The 17,864-nt window shown below is 36.9% G+C and overlaps 4 protein-coding genes across 9 annotated transcripts in view; 3 read left to right on the top strand and 1 right to left on the bottom strand.

Moving 5' to 3' along the window:
* The first annotated feature begins 488 nt into the window (after positions 1–488).
* On the top strand, positions 489–1,866 carry LOC108358733 (omega-amidase NIT2). Its single transcript, XM_017610203.1, has 4 exons — positions 489–596; positions 684–1,190; positions 1,239–1,472; positions 1,545–1,866. Exons 1-4 carry the CDS (start codon positions 578–580, stop codon positions 1,637–1,639), a joined length of 855 nt encoding a protein of 284 aa, XP_017465692.1. The 5' UTR covers positions 489–577; the 3' UTR covers positions 1,640–1,866.
* LOC108358732 (uncharacterized) lies at positions 1,760–4,878 on the bottom strand. 2 transcript variants are annotated; one of them, XM_017610202.1, is made up of 3 exons: positions 4,861–4,878; positions 3,896–4,677; positions 1,760–3,824 (listed from the first exon to the last, which is right to left on the bottom strand). In XM_017610202.1, the coding sequence occupies exons 2-3, from the start codon at positions 4,673–4,675 to the stop codon at positions 3,336–3,338; spliced, it is 1,269 nt and encodes a 422-aa protein (XP_017465691.1). In that variant the 5' UTR covers positions 4,676–4,677; positions 4,861–4,878; the 3' UTR covers positions 1,760–3,335. The 2 variants fall into 2 exon arrangements, with proteins under 2 accessions (XP_017465691.1, XP_017465690.1); XM_017610201.1 differs by lacking the exon at positions 4,861–4,878 and adding an exon at positions 4,768–4,851.
* A 4,639-nt stretch (positions 4,879–9,517) lies between these two features.
* On the top strand, positions 9,518–10,371 carry BBIP1 (BBSome interacting protein 1). Of its 4 annotated transcripts, XM_017610197.1 has the most exons (3): positions 9,533–9,676; positions 9,902–10,227; positions 10,288–10,371. In XM_017610197.1, exon 2 carries the CDS (start codon positions 9,960–9,962, stop codon positions 10,188–10,190), a length of 231 nt encoding a protein of 76 aa, XP_017465686.1. In that variant the 5' UTR covers positions 9,533–9,676; positions 9,902–9,959; the 3' UTR covers positions 10,191–10,227; positions 10,288–10,371. The 4 variants fall into 4 exon arrangements, with proteins under 4 accessions (XP_017465689.1, XP_017465688.1, XP_017465687.1 ...); XM_017610200.1 differs by having other exon boundaries at positions 9,518–9,623; positions 9,902–10,294; XM_017610199.1 differs by having other exon boundaries at positions 9,519–9,743; positions 9,802–10,294.
* Positions 10,147–17,864, top strand: part of LOC108358730 (LMBR1 domain-containing protein 2 homolog) — a 17,161-nt gene continuing 9,443 nt past the window's right edge. The window contains exons 1-3 of one of the 2 annotated variants that reach the window (XM_017610196.1): positions 10,147–10,227; positions 10,288–10,465; positions 10,522–10,951. In XM_017610196.1, coding sequence (XP_017465685.1) covers positions 10,295–10,465; positions 10,522–10,951 — 601 coding nt within the window. In that variant the 5' untranslated portion in view covers positions 10,147–10,227; positions 10,288–10,294. Of the gene's footprint in view, positions 10,228–10,287; positions 10,466–10,521; positions 10,952–17,864 lie in introns of those variants that run through there. The other variant, XM_017610194.1, reaches the window with a different exon arrangement.

The following is a 17,864-nucleotide window of genomic DNA, read 5'->3' as shown; positions in this document are numbered from 1 at the left end:
GAAGGAGGTGAGAAGAGAAGAGAAGGGTACAGATACCTCCGTACCGTCAATTCGTTTCAAGTTTTCTTGTCTCTTTTGATCTTTTCGTTGCTTCCCATTTAAAGAACCAAGGAATTGAATTCAATTAAAGTTGACGCGTGTGGAAGCAAATAGAAAACACAAAAGAGAATGCGAAAAAAATTGCTTTCATGACTTGACGTGTCTGAAAGGGGACTAAATTTTAGTGGTTTCTAATCGATAATTTTTAAAATTAATCGGATAATCTTTCTATTAATCGATAGGAAAATATCGATGAATTAAACCGTTAACCGAAAGAAAACAATAGATTGCTGTCAAATCGACGAAGAGAGGGTTAGCGGTCCGCGAATGGCGCGACCTTTATTTTCTGGATCGTGGAGACAGTGTACTAATTGGTCTTACAGTACAGCCGATAGTATCGATAGTTTTAAAACATCGATAGTATATTTTTAAAACAAAAACCATCGATATATCGATAGTATCGTCGATATTTTTCCACCTCTTCTAGTATTGATAACACCACAGTATACGATAACACGGATAAGAAAATGTATGGAAAATGACCACTCTACCAAAACGTGAGTCGCTTTTTACAACACTTTTTTTATTTTTAGTTATCTTTTGACAATGTAACATTTTGAGTTATTATTCTACTACTCTCGAAGTTATGCGCCTGGGAGTGATTCAGCTGAAGGTTGGCAAGGACAAAATTTCAAATGTTGAAAATGCCGTAGCGAAGATTGGGCAAGTGGTCCACGAATATAAACCTCGTCTGGTGACTTTGCCCGAATGCTTCAATTGTCCCTATGGTACGAAATACTTTAGAGAGTATTCCGAAACGATACCCGGCGGTTATACCTCGCAACAGTTATCTGCCGCCGCAAAATCTTATGGCATTTACATAGTTGGTGGCTCTATTCCGGAAATGGGTGAAAAAGATGATATTTACAATACCTGCACTGTATGGGACCCTAGTGGAAATTTGATTGCAAAATATCGTAAAATGCACCTCTTCGATATTGACGTTAAAGGGGGAATATGCTTTAAGGAATCCGAGACTCTAACTGCTGGTTCAAATTTTACTGTGATAGAAGTAGATGGTCATAAAATTGGTATTGGCATATGTTACGATATGAGATTTGAAGAACTGGCAAGAGTATACCGCAACAAAGGTATTATTTTAAAGTAGCAAACATATTTTTAAATTTGTTTAATTAAAGGTTGCGAGATGATTATCTACCCTGGTGCATTTAACATGACGACTGGACCCTTACATTGGGAATTGTTGCAACGCTCACGTGCAAACGATAATCAGTTATATGTTGTAACCAATTCACCTGCTCGTGATAAGGACGCTGAATACATAGCTTGGGGCTATTCAATGGTGGTGGATCCATGGGCAAAAGTTCTAAAAAGCGCTTCTGATGGCGAAGATGTAATTTCTATAGATATTGGTAAGTTACTACATTTTCTTAATTCAAACATACAAATGTATGTAAATATTCGTAAATTATACATATTTTCAGATTTCTCAGTTGTAGAACAAGTTCGTGCCCAAATTCCTACTTTCAGACAACGTCGATTGGATCTATATAAAACGGAAATTGTGAATCAGGATTAGTAACTAATTCTTGTGCGTTTTTAAGACGGATGCACATATCATCATTTGACGTCTTCGAAAATGGCTGCATTTCTTTATTTATTCTGAACGTTTGGAATAAACTTTTTTGTTTACTTATTGTTTAGAACGTTCCTGATATGTTAACGTGTATTTCAAACACATTCTGTTTATTCTGGCTGTGAAAAGGGATTCTAGAATGTATAAAGAAACGCAACGCAACCAATGTTTTTTAACATTTCTTTAGTTGGCCTTCGGATACACAATATACCAAAATTAAAGGGCATACATATCTTGAATGTTGCAAGATTTATTAGTTAATTTAGAACAGTTCCCTTGGGTTACGTACATAATATCTGAATTTAAAGATTTTTGCATCCCCTGTAAAATTTCAGCTGCCCAAAAGTTGGTAGATTACTCAGTGCTGACTTAATCGAATTTAAAATCAACTACTACATAAAAAATGACTATGTTTATTAAAAACCTTTACATTACAATAATGAAGAAAATTGCATTTGAAGAACTTTAGTAGGCACAAAGTTTTATAGCTGTTATGTAAAGAAACAAAAATGTTAGACACGGCCTTTCTATTTTAAGGTAACGACATGTTCAATATAAAACTTCTAATTTTTTATTCAAAACTAAGCAATCGACAATTTATGTACATACCCTGCAAACCAAAGTTCCCGAAATCTTAAGGAAATCGTTAGGAGTATCTCATTTCTGTAACGAGTTTTTTACGAATTTTCAAAGAAAATTATATGAGGTGGTTGACACGAGCTCGTAAAAAAATTCCTGTACGAAAAATAAAGAAAATTCTGGAAAAATTCTGGAAGATATTCTTCACATAGCAGCATTATTTTCGTAAAAGAATGGAAGTGTGCGTAATTTATTTCATTTTAGAAAATTCGGCAACAAATCGAATTAAATCTTAACGAATTCTTTAAAATTTCTATACAATGTAGAATACTCTGAAAAAATGGTTTGCAGGGAACATTGTAGCCTATGCATATATGTACATATATACATATTTATAATTATCACTTACGGCATTTAGTGAAAATTTGGATTTAAAGTACACTTTCTAACCTGAGGGTTTCATCCAGGCTATCTCTCTAACTCTGAAGGTTGTACCGGTAAATGGGCTTGCACAACCAAAATTTTTTAACGCAAATTTTTTTGAGAATAAACGACGTAAAAAAATTACTTTATTCTTTTGATTTCACACACAAGTCCAAATTTTTATTCAAGCCCAGTTTCAGACCAACATCGAAATAAACCGTAAAAAAAAGATGTTTCTAATAGCGGTCGTCCCTCCGCATGCCCTGGCAAACTACCGAGTGTATTCTACCATGAAAAACAGTATCTCATAAAAAAATACAATCGCCGTTCGGAGTCGGCTTAAAGCTGTACGACCCTCTCCTTTGTGTGACATCAAGGCGCACACCACAAATCGAAGGCGAAGCTCAGCCAAACACTAATCATTTATTATTATATATACAACTGTAGACTTTCTAAATACCTTTACAACGATGTATCTTTTATAGAAATCGGACAAATAAAAAAGTTACAGAGAAAGAGGCTTAGCTGTTTTTAAATGGGGCAGGGAAAAATATTTGTGGTTCAACCAAAATCGACTCGTGTAAATGGCAATTGAACCGTAAAATGTAAATGCCCCCAACTACAACACTTGACACAACTATCGGACACTGGAACCTAATCCATACGGCCGCTGAGCTTGGTCAAACAGAGCTTTTATTGCATCATCGGTAGCCAATAAAGGTTGGCTAACAAATTCCAGGGCGTGTACAGCATATTTCTCCGCTTCGCATAATGGATTTTTACTAGTACTTAAAATATCCATGCCATCTTCGGGGATACCTACACCTGAATGTAGTACCATCTGCTGCAAAATATTTAAATTTTCTACACTGAGGCTTATTACGTCAGTTGCTGGAAGGTTTAGGTAGCGTATCTTTGCCATAAATTTCAAATTACGAAGGATTTCCAATTGCATTTCTCGAATCTGATGTATTGCGTGTAGTAAACGTTTAGTAGATTCCTCCATCGTTTGAGTTTTTTGAGTAAGATCTGCTTTCCAGCGTGCCAACTCTTCTACCATAACGCTACTTGCCAGAAATTTTGATCGCCATACTTCGCATTGGCCCGCAAGGAATTCAATTTGTTCCTTAAGGAGACAAGAAAGGATACGTAAACATTATGGCTGGTTAAATAAATATATTTCACAAGGAAATTTACCGCGTGAGTAGTTAAGTTTTTGGCTGTGTCTAGCAAGGCGCGCGCTAACTGGAGTTTATCCTCCGTCAGCACATTGACATGTGTTTGCAAATCTTCACCTACAGACGCTACTAACAAATTTTTTAGTTCGGAGTTGACTTGAACTTGAAATCTAAACTGCGCCTGATAGTAATCACGCTCCTCTTTAGTTTTTCTAAGTTCGTCTTCCAATTTCACATTAATTACATCCTTATTCTTTCGCTCCTTACAAGATTTTGGGTCCATTTCCTGTGCTCGCAATGTACACATTTGGCTGACAAGCACACCAATGTCTAAATTGTTATTTTTTTTTAATGTCATCATCCTTTCGGGGCTTTTGGTACATGGAACCATTAAATTGGTAGCACCTGGATACGGTTCATATGGTATAAACTTTGGAGGTTTAACTTTTTTATGCTCAGTTATACGAACTGGCGTAGCAACTAAACGTGGTCTCATTTGAACAAGTTCGCCTTTAGGTACGATGGGTGCGATATTGCGTTTCCCCCCATCGGATCGGCGATACAATAAATGTAAACCCGGTAATGGTAATGAACTATTTGCATCTGTTGCGTTACTAGCCGCATTTTTTCTGTGAATATTTTCTTTTATAATAGCAACAGTTGGATAACGTGTAACATTACGATGGTCATCATTCTCTCTTTTGCTTCTATGTTCCAATTTTGTCGAACTGGACTTTTCTTCTTCCATACCATCTCCGCTCGTGCGACTTCTCTCCAAATCGAAAGCTTGAGCCTCCATTCCTATAAACCAATTTTTTATTTTAGAAAAAATTACTTAATAAACAATTGTCTCCCGTGACAATACAATTAAAAAGGTTATAAATATCTCATTTGCAAAAGAAATTGCCAAACGAAATCGTAAACAAAAATAGATATGCTAAGAAGTAATCGATATATAGAAGAACTGCATTTTTATTCGACTACCCAGCAAAACCAGCGTAACCGAGACTCCAACCCAAAAGCTGAAATTAGTCGAGAACGCAGAACATATCTGTATACGCAGAATTTTGTCGATTACTGGAACCCTCAGTGTTGCTTATTACACTGTTGCCACTCATCAATGCCTTTTCATAAACTTACCCTTACAACTACAATTTTTCGTGCTATAATAGATTTTAGCTAAATATAAACTACTTAGTTTTCAACAAAAACCTTATTCAATAGTAAGTTTCAAATATTTTAAACATATTTTGAATAGGAACTTATAACTTTTTTACCATCTGTAAAACTGACGAAGTGCCAACCATCTAAAGAAGGAGAAATCAGCTGACACGGAAAAATCTAAATTCCGCAGATTTCTGCGATACGGGCTACAACTACAGAAAAATTCTGCGGTGTTGAGTTTTCATTTACATGGCGCTTTGGTAAGACAGATCGTGTCAGCTGACTCGGGTTTACGTACCGGTAGGTTTACGTTCTTGACTAATTTCAGCTTAACGCAAATTTTATGGTGTTACTAACACACCTGTAATAATTTTAATTGGAGTGCCATCTATTGTTTTTTCGTGCGAGCTATCTTTCGCATATGAGTAACCCTGCAAAAATGGCGACTACTCCATGCATGCATGTAAGGAGTACTCCCGAAGGACCAAGGAGTACTCCAAAATTAACCACAATTCATATAAAAAAATATGGTCCAATTAACATTGCGATGTCCTAGGGCAGGACCATATACTCCATCTCTGCATTACATCAGAGTAGCACAAAACTACTCCCAACATACTCCAATGACATTGTCGTTATATTTTTTCGTTTGTACGCGCTTTTGTTCTTCACTTCGCATATGCTTTTTTTGAAATTAATAAAAACCAAAGACAAAAATTAAAAATTAAATGTTGCCTCTGACGACATTCGAACCCGAACATGCTGGGAGCTAAGAACTAACTGCTAGCATCTCTACACGTTCAGCTACAGCCAGACATGCAAATGTACTTTCAAATGCTTAACTTCAATCACATTTCGTTAAAACACAAGCAGTGATCGGGTAACAAACAATAAGCTGGCGCAGAGACACGAGTTGGTCCGCTACAGCATGACAGAGGAGCACTTTTGTAAGTACTCCAATATACCACAAATAGACTACATGGTCCAACGATTTTTGCAGGGAAGTAGTCAAGCTAATCTTTTCACATATGAGCAAGCAGGCAAACTATTTGGTTTGAAAAATCACACGTACACAAAACTTCTGGGAGCATTTTTGATTCACTATTAAGAATGTGATAGCAAAAGGTGCCGGACTTCGCGGGCACGCGTGACGGTAACGTCACTAGGAAAGTGACCGTCACTGTTCTTACTGGGTACCGGCACGTTTACATTAGAAAATAGTTGTGTTTGTTTACGAATTTTCATGATTTGGCGTTTTCGTACGAAAAACTTGCAAATTAGGCAAATTGAGAGAGCGAAAAATGGCAGTTGAAGTTGTAAGTTTTTACTGGATTTTACTGGATAAATTTTTGCTTGTAACAATTTGCCAGTACGAAAAACAGCTGATCGCATGATGCTGGATTAAACTTAAACTAATAAGGAAACTATTTGTGGGCTTTTATTGTTGAATTTCACAAAATAAACTTTATGTAAATATAAAATATATTCTTTTATTAGGAATTTGCTGCGAATAAACAACGAATTTAACAGCTGTTCATGAAACTTGCAAATTTTTACTGGAAAAGCGTTCGCGTACTTTATTGCAAATTTTTTCTACTAGAGCGAATTCTGTTCTGACCGACAACGAAAACACTTTGAAAACGTGTTTTGGGATTGTAAGCTGAAGGCTGTTCACACCGGCTGTAATTGTTTTCGTTGACATTTCTTACATCCTCTGATTACTGTTTTGCTACACAAAAACAAAACCAAAATGCTTTTCCCTCAATTTCTTTTCATTAGCAACCTCTTACTTTCATTCTTATTTTACTTTTGCCAGCCAATTAACAATAAATCCGAAATGGCGTATTAAAAATGATAAAATATGACTTCCACTTCCATAAATAATCGAAAAAAACTAGTGAAGACTCCGATTGGAATGAGTAGAACGTGAGTTTTCATGTAGTTTTCAGATTTTACATGGACGAAAATACACGTTTTAACTCGAAAACCAGTATTAGCAACGAAAACATGTTTTCGATGTCGGTCAAAATATGGTATTAGGCTATCTGCACACTTGTCGTCCAATCATAGTTGCGTTATCGTCTCGCCCTGAAATTTTAGCCGAGCACATGCATTTCAAAGGAAATTTCTTCTTAAGAGCTTTTGTAGAAAGAGCTTTTGTATGTATGCCATTGCCAGCAAGCTAAACCAGCAAGTTTTAGTGTGTGGGCACTTTGATGTCTTGAAATAAGCATTTGCCGCATGACGCCACCAGACAACATTCGATCAATTTCGGTATTTAAAAACATTTAAATCTTTAAAAAACTTGCTGAATAATTCCTTAAAACGTAATCATAAATAATCCCATAGAGAACAGATTTTTATTTTGATTTAATATCAAAATTTCATCAATGTTACCACCAGCACGCCTTCTTTCAAATGAAAATATGGCTGTCAAACTATCGAATTGCCCTGCAATAGATGTCAAGCAATAAGCGCTGACATAAATTGCAGCCCATGAATAATAGGCGGTCTCCATTGGAAATATATTTTGTGACATGGTTATCACGACATCAGTGTTTTCCTGTGGAGACAGAGCCTATTGTGATACAGAAATATTGGTTGCGATCCCGTACGAGTCCGGCGTCCGGGCTAGTCAGAATCAGTCAGATTTTACTGGAAATCGATACCGTACTCGGTTCTCTGACTATTGAGAGGACCGAGAATTTTTTGCTGGAAAATTCTGGTAAATGTGTCAAACGATCAGCTGTAGTGTGTTTGGCAACCAAATTGTAAACAAAAGAAAGGTGCACTCTGCTAATTCATGTTGAAAAGTATTTCATTACTTGTTTAAGTGGATTCTCATGAATTTGAAAGTATTTTTGTTTATTTGCATGTGTGAGCTGAGTGTGTTTACATACAAAATAAGCAAAAATTTACAACCAAAATTTGGAGGTTATGTTGAAGTTGACAGAAGTTACAATTTTTTTCCTAGAAAGCGATCCCGTACTTTTCAATGTTACTCTCTCGCTCTGAGCGATTTTTATTTTTTGACAGTTTTACTAGTCTGAGTTCGAGGAATACGGGATTGCACCTATCATGAACCAAAAATACAAGATCACGCCTTCTTAGTAGCCCGTTATAATCGCGTTTAGGAAAAAAGTTGGGCGATTTTGACATTAGCCGTTTGTTTACATTTGTTCGTTGTTTACAAATGGTGGTGCCTTTTTACTGCAATTTTCTTAATTTTCGCTTGTGACAACGTGTGCACACATAAGTTAAAGAATAATTTAACACAACGACATAATTTATAGAAGAATTTCCATAATAAAAATGATTATTCATGCGTTCTACAATTACGCGGGTTTTTGTTGTTGTTGTTGTTGTTGTAGCAGCATACAAANGTTATCACGACATCAGTGTTTTCCTGTGGAGACAGAGCCTATTGTGATACAGAAATATTGGTTGCGATCCCGTACGAGTCCGGCGTCCGGGCTAGTCAGAATCAGTCAGATTTTACTGGAAATCGATACCGTACTCGGTTCTCTGACTATTGAGAGGACCGAGAATTTTTTGCTGGAAAATTCTGGTAAATGTGTCAAACGATCAGCTGTAGTGTGTTTGGCAACCAAATTGTAAACAAAAGAAAGGTGCACTCTGCTAATTCATGTTGAAAAGTATTTCATTACTTGTTTAAGTGGATTCTCATGAATTTGAAAGTATTTTTGTTTATTTGCATGTGTGAGCTGAGTGTGTTTACATACAAAATAAGCAAAAATTTACAACCAAAATTTGGAGGTTATGTTGAAGTTGACAGAAGTTACAATTTTTTTCCTAGAAAGCGATCCCGTACTTTTCAATGTTACTCTCTCGCTCTGAGCGATTTTTATTTTTTGACAGTTTTACTAGTCTGAGTTCGAGGAATACGGGATTGCACCTATCATGAACCAAAAATACAAGATCACGCCTTCTTAGTAGCCCGTTATAATCGCGTTTAGGAAAAAAGTTGGGCGATTTTGACATTAGCCGTTTGTTTACATTTGTTCGTTGTTTACAAATGGTGGTGCCTTTTTACTGCAATTTTCTTAATTTTCGCTTGTGACAACGTGTGCACACATAAGTTAAAGAATAATTTAACACAACGACATAATTTATAGAAGAATTTCCATAATAAAAATGATTATTCATGCGTTCTACAATTACGCGGGTTTTTGTTGTTGTTGTTGTTGTTGTAGCAGCATACAAAACCCCAAAGACTTTTTGGGGAGTGTTGCTGGAGTGACAGTCCTTGGCCAAATATAAATCTGGGTCGTTCCGGTTACGTAGACCCGACTGTCGTGGGAACGTGGCTTTTTTTGTTCTCTTCGCTGCTTACTTCTTACAACAAAGATGGCGTCGAGATTTCAACAGCTAGAAAATAACTGTTTTCTTTCTTTCGGGAAGGCGTGACCTTTTGTCTTTCGTTCATGTGCACCTATTGTCAATAAATACTGAGGGTGTGATATCCACTTCAAATTGGAAAACCATCGATTTTTCTATCGATTATTCTCAAGTCTCTAATGGCATCGATTGTTTTGTGAAAATTTTTTTTACGGCACAAAAGCGTCAGTAAAAATCACTTGTCTTTATATGTGTGAAGAAATAAATTAAGTATATGGTAAGACCTAGGTGTGTTAAATGCATTTTGGGACATATGTCCTACAAAAAGGTTCCTTGCTAGCAACATAACTGCTTTCCTGCGGAAAGCAGTTTGGTACAACCAAAAAAAGGACATATGTAGACATATTGCAAACTAGTTGTGCACGATCGTAACTAAACTGTGTAGTTGTTATTTGGAGCTAAGAGTGCAATCAAATATCTTCCACCTTTTTCGTTTTCTCAGTGATATCGACTAATAGCAGCTTCGTTTTGGCTGTAAAAAGTATTGGCTGGAATTTACTATGTCCTCGGAAGAAATCGATATCCTTAGGAAAATTGAACTAATTGAGCCGTCGACCGGGAAACTGTTTTTCGAACACAAAACTGAACTAATATTCTGCAAACCCCACTTAATACCTTTAAAATCACAGGTGTTGGAGCGGTTAGAGGAGATGCAATGTGAAGCAGCACGAAGGCTTCAGGAGAAACGCCAAAAAACTACTTCTGGGACAAGAAAATCTGGAAAAAACTAAGTAAAAACTGACTGATCCATTAAACAGTAAAGCAAAGGAAAAAAACTAGTCGGAGTTACAAAAATATATATATTGAACCAAGTCTTTAAACATCTAGGTATAACATGGTACAATTACTTACATTCGCGGTTATAGTTGCTCTACTGCTAGCTGGTATTTCACTCTATCGTTATGGAAACATTCCTCGTCAACATATTGTTGTTACGTTATCAGTACTAATGGCATGGTGCTTTTCATTTCTCATTGTATTTGCCATCCCACTCGATGTCACAAATGTAAGTGGACTTAATCCACAAAAATACATATTAAAGTTTTTTTTTTTTTATTTTAGACCTTATATAGACAATGCTTACAGGAAAATACCGACAGAGCGGTGCAGACTACAACCTCAAACGTTAATGCCTCGCCTGTTGAAATCGTTTCGGTTGGTAATACCGAGTGCCAAGCACCATGGGGTATGATTCCTGATTCTGTTTTTCCAAATTTGTGGCGTGTAATCTATTGGACTTCACAATTCCTCACCTGGCTAATAATGCCATTAATGCAGTCGTATTTAAAAGCTGGTGATTTCACCATTAAAGGCAAACTTAAGTCTGCGCTTGTCGAGAATGCCATTTATTACAGCTCGTATCTCTTCATTTGTGGCATATTGTTAATATATATAGCAGCGAAGGGAGTCTCTTTGGATTGGCAAAAACTGAAAGCCATAGCGTCTTCGGCTTCTAATACCTGGGGGTTGTTCCTGCTGGTGTTGCTGCTAGGTAAGCCATTTTTATAACACATAAATGCTTATATTTAGTGTTGCCATTTAAAGTCTTGTGAGCTAGATTTAACTTATGTTTTTTATAATTTCTTATTTTTTTTTTTAAATAGCTCAATAATTTTAAGTTATTGTTCCTAGCGCCTTGAGCCCTTTTTACTTAGGCTCCAACGTTTTTAAAAAAAAAGTTATTTTCTAGCTGCCGAAATCTCGACGCCATCTTTGTTGTAAGAAGTAAACAACGAAGAGAACGGAAAAAACCGCGAAATTGTTGAACGCATGAAAAATCATTTTTATTATGCAAATTCTTCTATAAATAATGCCGTTGTGTTAAATTATTCTCTATCTTATGTGTACACACGTGGTCACAAGCGAAAATGAAGAAAATTGCAGTAAAAAGCCACCACCAAATTGTAAACAACGGAGGAATGTAAACAAACGGCTAATGTCAAAATCGTTCAACTTTTTTCCTAAATGCGATTCTAACGGGCTACTCTCCTGCCCGCGTGATCTTGTCTTTTTGGTTCATGTAGTTGACCAGCTCAATACCTTTAAAAAAAACTACAATCACAAATTATACAAATCTAGCATACCTACATATGTATGTACATATGAGTAGTCCACTTGCAAACAGCGTTATGTGAGCCATAAATTTCAAAAAACGTCTACGACAATAAGTAACATTTAAATTTAATCTTTTTTATTATTACCTGAAAATTTGGATAAACAAGAGCCTTATAAAATTATAACATAACATAACATGACCTTAGTTAACATTAATATACGACCTAAAGCAGTTTTCTAAGTTCATCAGAAGATGTATACTTTTGAAAGTTTATAAGTAAGTATGATAGCGACATTTGGAAGAAGCGTTAACATTTAATGCTATTTTTTCAGAATATAAAAAGATTTTGCACTGTGTTGTTAGTGGACATGAAACTACTTTAAATACTGGCACGAAATGCACCAAAAAGTAAATATCAAAACAATTTTACATAGCGCGTTTTGCAAGTGGACTACTCATATATGATTTAATAAAGGCTAATTCCACGGTGACGGGTGTGACATTTCAACTTACGTTTTGGATTTTACATCGCGAAATAGCAGGGCGACCGGTGAACGACTGCATCGCCCAATTCGGCGAACTTCGCCGTTCGCCGGGTATTGTGTCTCAAGCATTATTAAACTGTAGTACAAAATAATTTAGAATAGGCTTGGGGAGATTTTGAACTAAAGAGCCAGCTCTTTTAATTGAACTAGTTCATTAGTTCGTTCATTAAAGTGAACTAAACTCCAATGGAAATGGTATTTCGTTGGAAGGCGTTAAAAATTAATTGATCGGAATTCGCGCCAAAAAAACATTTTATTTAATTGAATTTCCAATTTGGTCGCTTTTCCAAGTCAAAACTGAAGAAATGCGACGTGTGCGTTTGTTATGTGCGAGAGTAAAACGCTCTATTTACTCGTTTTACTTGGACACTAGTAAATTTACATTTACTATTTGATTTCGCTTTTGACAATGCCTTGTGTTTGTGGTCAAAAGTTCGACCGCATAAAGTCTAAGATTCAGTGCAATAAATGCAATGATTTTTTTCATGCAAAGTGCGTTAATCTATCGCAAACTGACTTGGATTTCCTACAAAAACTAATCGGCCATTCTATTGTGACGTGTGTCAGTCTGTGCGTTGTGTTCGCTCGCCCCCGCGGATTAACGCTGCCGCTAAAACATCATCGAATACCGAAAATCGTAATGCATTCGAAATGCACTCCCAACGCTCGCAAGTTCAATGCACTTCTCCCATGCTCACTACCCAACAACAAGAAACTATCGGAACTGGGCTTGAGAAGCAGAAAGGTAATGTCTCTGATATAATGCAAACTGTGCTTAGTGAAATCGCTGCTTGAAGAGCTGATCATCAAAAAGCTCTCTCATTAATCAATGCTCTTCATGAGGACAAGTTGCTGCTTATAAAAAAAGTGAAGGGGTTACAAGAACAACTTCAGTCTGTTCAGAAAACGTTATTTGAAAACAATCTCGCGCCTCCCGTTGGTATGTTGTCCCAAAACGTCACACACTTAAGAGAAAATGTATCTTGTTCTGCAATGACATAAAATCTAGCTCTCTTAAGCCGCCGTCGCCGCTACCTGGCCCTGAGAATAAACATCACTACTACTGGTTCTTTGCCTGCTGCTGCTGATGCCGTAGATAAATTGCTGCCGTTATCATATGTTAATTGTTACAAATGGATAAACAGAGCGTTCGAGATTGATTATTGACTTTGCGTTGAATTTCATTGCTTAAAAGCTTTGCACTTTTTGTCAAATTATTCTACTGATTGAAAAATTAGTTTTTTTTATTCCTTTTGCAATTGAATAAACATATCTTTGTAAATCTTCATTATTCATTAAATAATTACGATTTACTACATTGGCGACGAGTTAAATTTAGAAAACGCGCATTCAGCAAAATGGATCACTCACAATTCAAGGCATTGTTCGAGGCATTGCAAGTACAAAATCAACAGATTTTGAAGCAACACCAAGAAGAAAAGAATTTGATGCAATAGCAGAATCTGATTGAGTGCATTCTTCAAGGTCAACCGGCACAGATTGCAGATCAAGCCGTTCTTGCTCAAGATTCAACAGCATTTAAAGTTAAATGTTTGGCCGATTCTATGGTCAAGTTTGAATATGACCCAGACAACAATCAAACGTTTGAGGCTTATTATGAACGCTATGAGCCGGTTTTTACAAATCAAGCAGAGGGTCTGGATGAACCAACAAAAGTTTATCTTCTTTTCCAAAAATTCAATGAGGAACAGTATCAACGTTATGCGGATTCAATTTTACCTCTTAAACCACAAGATTGTACATTTGCGAAGACTGTGACAACACTTAAAAAACTTTTCGGAGGATTTTAGCATGCATGCCGCTCGTATAAATAAGCACGCCGCGAAGTTTGACATTTCTCATTGTACTGCGGATGACTTTAAAGATTTGTTATTTTTGAGTGGGTTAAAAGACGTCAAGGACTCGCTTATGCTGGAAAAACTTCTAACGAAAGTTGACAATCAGTATTTAGAGTTGGAGAGGGTAACAGATGCGGCCACACCTGCAGAGGTTCACAAGCTGAATTTGCAGGATTTGATCAACGAAGCCGAGCGTATAATTTGCTTGAAGCTTTACAAGGGTAAAGTTGGCGAGGCATTCGCTGCTCAAGAAGTTCATTCTGTTCAACAAAGACAAGTCAACGGTTCGGAACCAAAGAAACGACACTCCTCGCTTAGCCTGTTTTCGTTGCGGCGGAATGCGTTGGAGTGATAATTGTCCATACAAGGACAAGCAGTGTGGCGAATGTAATGAAAAAGGGCATAAGACAGGTTTCTGTGCTTTTATGAAAAGTTTCAAGGGATATAAATCATCCAGCAAGAAAAACCCCAGTTCGAATCAAGTTGAAGCTATCGTTCACGCAATCTCTAACCGAAAGTATATCAGTCCAGTTGTCAACGGAACTGTAATCAAATTTCAGGTTGATACTGCTTACGATATAACAATCATATCAAAATTAAATTGCATTTTAATCGGACAACCATTGCTATCGTCTGAAATACGCACCAATGCCACAAGCGCATCAGGTACTGCTATTCCAATTTTCGGTGCCTTCAATTGTGGCATTAAACTAAATGGGGAGGAAAAACTCGAAATTTGCTAGTTTACATCACATGAATTGAATCTTTTTGGCATGCCTTGGATTAATTCTTTCGATCTTTGGAGTGTTCCCTTTGATTCTGTTTGTAAACATATAAAATTAACTGGTGATGACTTGGCCATTGAAGTTTGCGAGAAATTTTTCCGGAACTTTTTTCCGAGTTTCTCTGAAGCTCAAGCCTGGAGCCCATCCAATATTTCGGAATGTTCGACCAGTTCCGCAAGCAGCTCGCGAACCTATTTCAATTGAATAGGAACGCCTTCAACATCTTGGCATTATCAGTCCAATCAAATATTCCCAATGGGCAGCACCTATCGTGGTTGTTAAAAAGAAGAATGGCAAATTGCAAATCTGTGCTGATTATTCAACTGGTCTTAACAATGCACTTGAGCCAATCATGTACCCTTTGCCGACACCCGATCAAATTGTCGCTAAGTTTGCAGGAAAGACAATATTCAGTACCATAGATTTGTCCGAGGTTTTTTTTTTCAAGTCGAGGTTGATGATGATTCCAAGGAAATTATGGCAATCAACACTCACGTTGGAATGTTTAAGGTAAATCGCCTTCAGCAAGGAGTTAGCTAACGCAAAAACGCCTCTTCTGCCTGCTGCTGTCCCCGCTGAGCAAACTGCAGCTATTGCTTCTTCTATTTCGCGTTGACCTAACTCTCTACACAAAACAATGAAAATGTTGTCAATAACAATAATACAGCCGCCCACGATCTTTCGCTCTTTTCAAATTCAGGCCCGGCTGATATGGTTAAAGAGTTTATCTCAAATCGCACTGGTATCGATAAGAATTCGATGTTTTGCTATAGCCTTGTCAAGAAAGGTGTCCACGCTAGTACTCTCAAAAGTATTAATTTCAAACTGGGTGTACACGTAAATTCATACTCGAAGCTATTACTGCCTGAGCTGTGGCTTGCTAAGGTAGTTGTACGCCCTTTTCGCTTTTTTTTCCAAAAAACGAAGAGCTTCAACCGACGTCCGACGGCCAACGATCGGCTCAAGTAGAGAACATTTCCGCCTAAAAATCTACATGCAAACATCTGGACTAAGAACTAAATATCAGCTTGTNGAAAAACTTCTAACGAAAGTTGACAATCAGTATTTAGAGTTGGAGAGGGTAACAGATGCGGCCACACCTGCAGAGGTTCACAAGCTGAATTTGCNTTGCTAAGGTAGTTGTACGCCCTTTTCGCTTTTTTTTCCAAAAAACGAAGAGCTTCAACCGACGTCCGACGGCCAACGATCGGCTCAAGTAGAGAACATTTCCGCCTAAAAATCTACATGCAAACATCTGGACTAAGAACTAAATATCAGCTTGTGCGGTTGTTTAGTTTTCATCTTGAATACGACGTTATAGTCATCAGTGAGACTTGGCTGAATGAAAACTTCTACAGTGATGAGTATTTCGACTCTAACCTTTACAATGTCTTTCGAAAAGATAGAAACTCCACTCTAACTGGCTTAGAGAGAGGTGAGGGCGTTCTTATCGCTGTGCAATGTAAGCACCATGCTTCTATTATTGAGCTTGAAAATCAAAATGCGCTACTCGACCAACTGTGTGTTAGAATTCGTGGTAGTTCCGACTCCCTTGTTGCTGCTTCGTATATTCCGCCAAATAGTAGCCACAGCATTTACACAGCACATGTCGACAACATTAAATACATCTCTCGCTTTGAATACAGTAGGAGGTGATCATCTTTGCGTGCTGGGTGACTTTAACCTCTGCAATGTTAATTGGTCGCGCACCATTTCCATCAGCTCTCATTGCGTGTGATGTTAATAGTAATAGTGAAATTTATCTAGTTGATAGCGTTTTAAGTATAGATCTCATGCAAATTAATTGTTTTCCCAATAAACTTAATCGCACTTTAGACTTGATATTTTTAAGTAAAACTGTAAATTTTTCTTTACAGGAGTGTAATTTTCCCATAACTAAAACAGACATGCACCATGTACCTCTAGTTGTTGATTTTGAATTTTATAAATTTTCTAAACTTAGCAATGCTAATTCTAGCTTATCATTTAACTTTAAGCAATGCGATTTTTTGAAATTGAATGGCTTTTTGTTGGATGTCAACTGGGATAACTTGATTCACCACTGTGATGTCTTCGAGTGTTTCGAGATCTTTAGAAGTACTGTTGTAGAAATTAGCAAATGTACTGTTCCAGTATTAACAAAAAAGCACTACAAGGTGCCATGGCACAATGCGGCTTTAATGAGACTACGAAATAAGAAAAACAAGTTTTTTCGTAAGTTCAAAAAAAGTAATAATAATGTTTACTTTGGCCTGTATAAAAAATACTCCAATGAATTCGTATGTTTGGATAAATTTTTGCATAGAAACTATGTCCCTAGTAGTGAAACAACTTAAAATCAAATCTGAAAGCGTTTTGGCATTTCGTTAATTCGAAAAAATCTTGTTCCAGCATTCCGTCGGCACTTTTTATGGGTGACAATGCTGCTAATACTCCTACAGAAGCCGCTAATTTATTCGCTGAATTTTTTAAGTCCAATTTCACAACAGATTCCAATAGCGATGAGAACGTTTCTTTCGATATTCAACAGTCTCTTTAATTTGGCAAATTAACACTTACTTCTGAGGATGTGCTTAGTGGCAGTGCTCGGCTTAAACCCTCCTCACAAACTAACGATGATGGTTTGTGTGCACNTTATTTCTGAGGATGTGCTTAGTGGTTGTCTGCACTTTTGTTTAAACAGTGTGAATCTTTAGTGTATCCATTATTGGAAATTTTTAATAAATCCTTATCGTCGGGCACTTTTGTAGATAATTGGAAATTAGCGTTCATCACTCCCATTTTTAAAAGTGGTAACAAAAACGATATCAGCAACTACAGACCCATTTCAAAGCTTTCTGCCACGTCAAAACTTTTTGAGTGCATTGTCCAAGNAGTCCAATTTCACAACAGATTCCAATAGCGATGAGAACGTTTCTTTCTTATTTCTGAGGATGTGCTTAGTGGTTGTCTGCACTTTTGTTTAAACAGTGTGAATCTTTAGTGTATCCATTATTGGAAATTTTTAATAAATCCTTATCGTCGGGCACTTTTGTAGATAATTGGAAATTAGCTTTCATCACTCCAATTTTTAAAAGTGGTAACAAAAACGATATCAGCAACTACAGACCCATTTCAAAGCTTTCTGCCACGTCAAAACTTTTTGAGTGCATTGTCCAAG

Source organism: Rhagoletis zephyria, unplaced genomic scaffold, assembly GCF_001687245.7.
Source record: "Rhagoletis zephyria isolate East Lansing unplaced genomic scaffold, Rhagoletis_zephyria_1.1 Rzeph_scaffold_00289, whole genome shotgun sequence".
NCBI classification, from domain to species: Eukaryota; Metazoa; Arthropoda; class Insecta; order Diptera; family Tephritidae; genus Rhagoletis; species Rhagoletis zephyria.
The sequence above is the reverse complement of the archived record's forward strand: the minus strand, read 5'-3'. Positions and strand labels throughout refer to the sequence as shown.

Bases quoted from the DNA above. Each gene is read 5' to 3' on its own strand.
- LOC108358733 (XM_017610203.1), top strand. The intron at 1,191-1,238 runs GTATTATTTTAA...GTTTAATTAAAG, and splicing joins AAGAGTATACCGCAACAAAG to GTTGCGAGATGATTATCTAC. The intron at 1,473-1,544 runs GTAAGTTACTAC...ACATATTTTCAG, and splicing joins TGTAATTTCTATAGATATTG to ATTTCTCAGTTGTAGAACAA.
- LOC108358732 (XM_017610202.1), bottom strand. From the start codon at position 4,675: ATGGAGGCTCAAGCTTTCGATTTGGAGAGAAGTCGCACGAGCGGAGAT. The intron at 3,825-3,895 runs GTAAATTTCCTT...TGTCTCCTTAAG, and splicing joins AAAACTTAACTACTCACGCG to GAACAAATTGAATTCCTTGC.
- BBIP1 (XM_017610197.1), top strand. From the start codon at position 9,960: ATGTCCTCGGAAGAAATCGATATCCTTAGGAAAATTGAACTAATTGAG.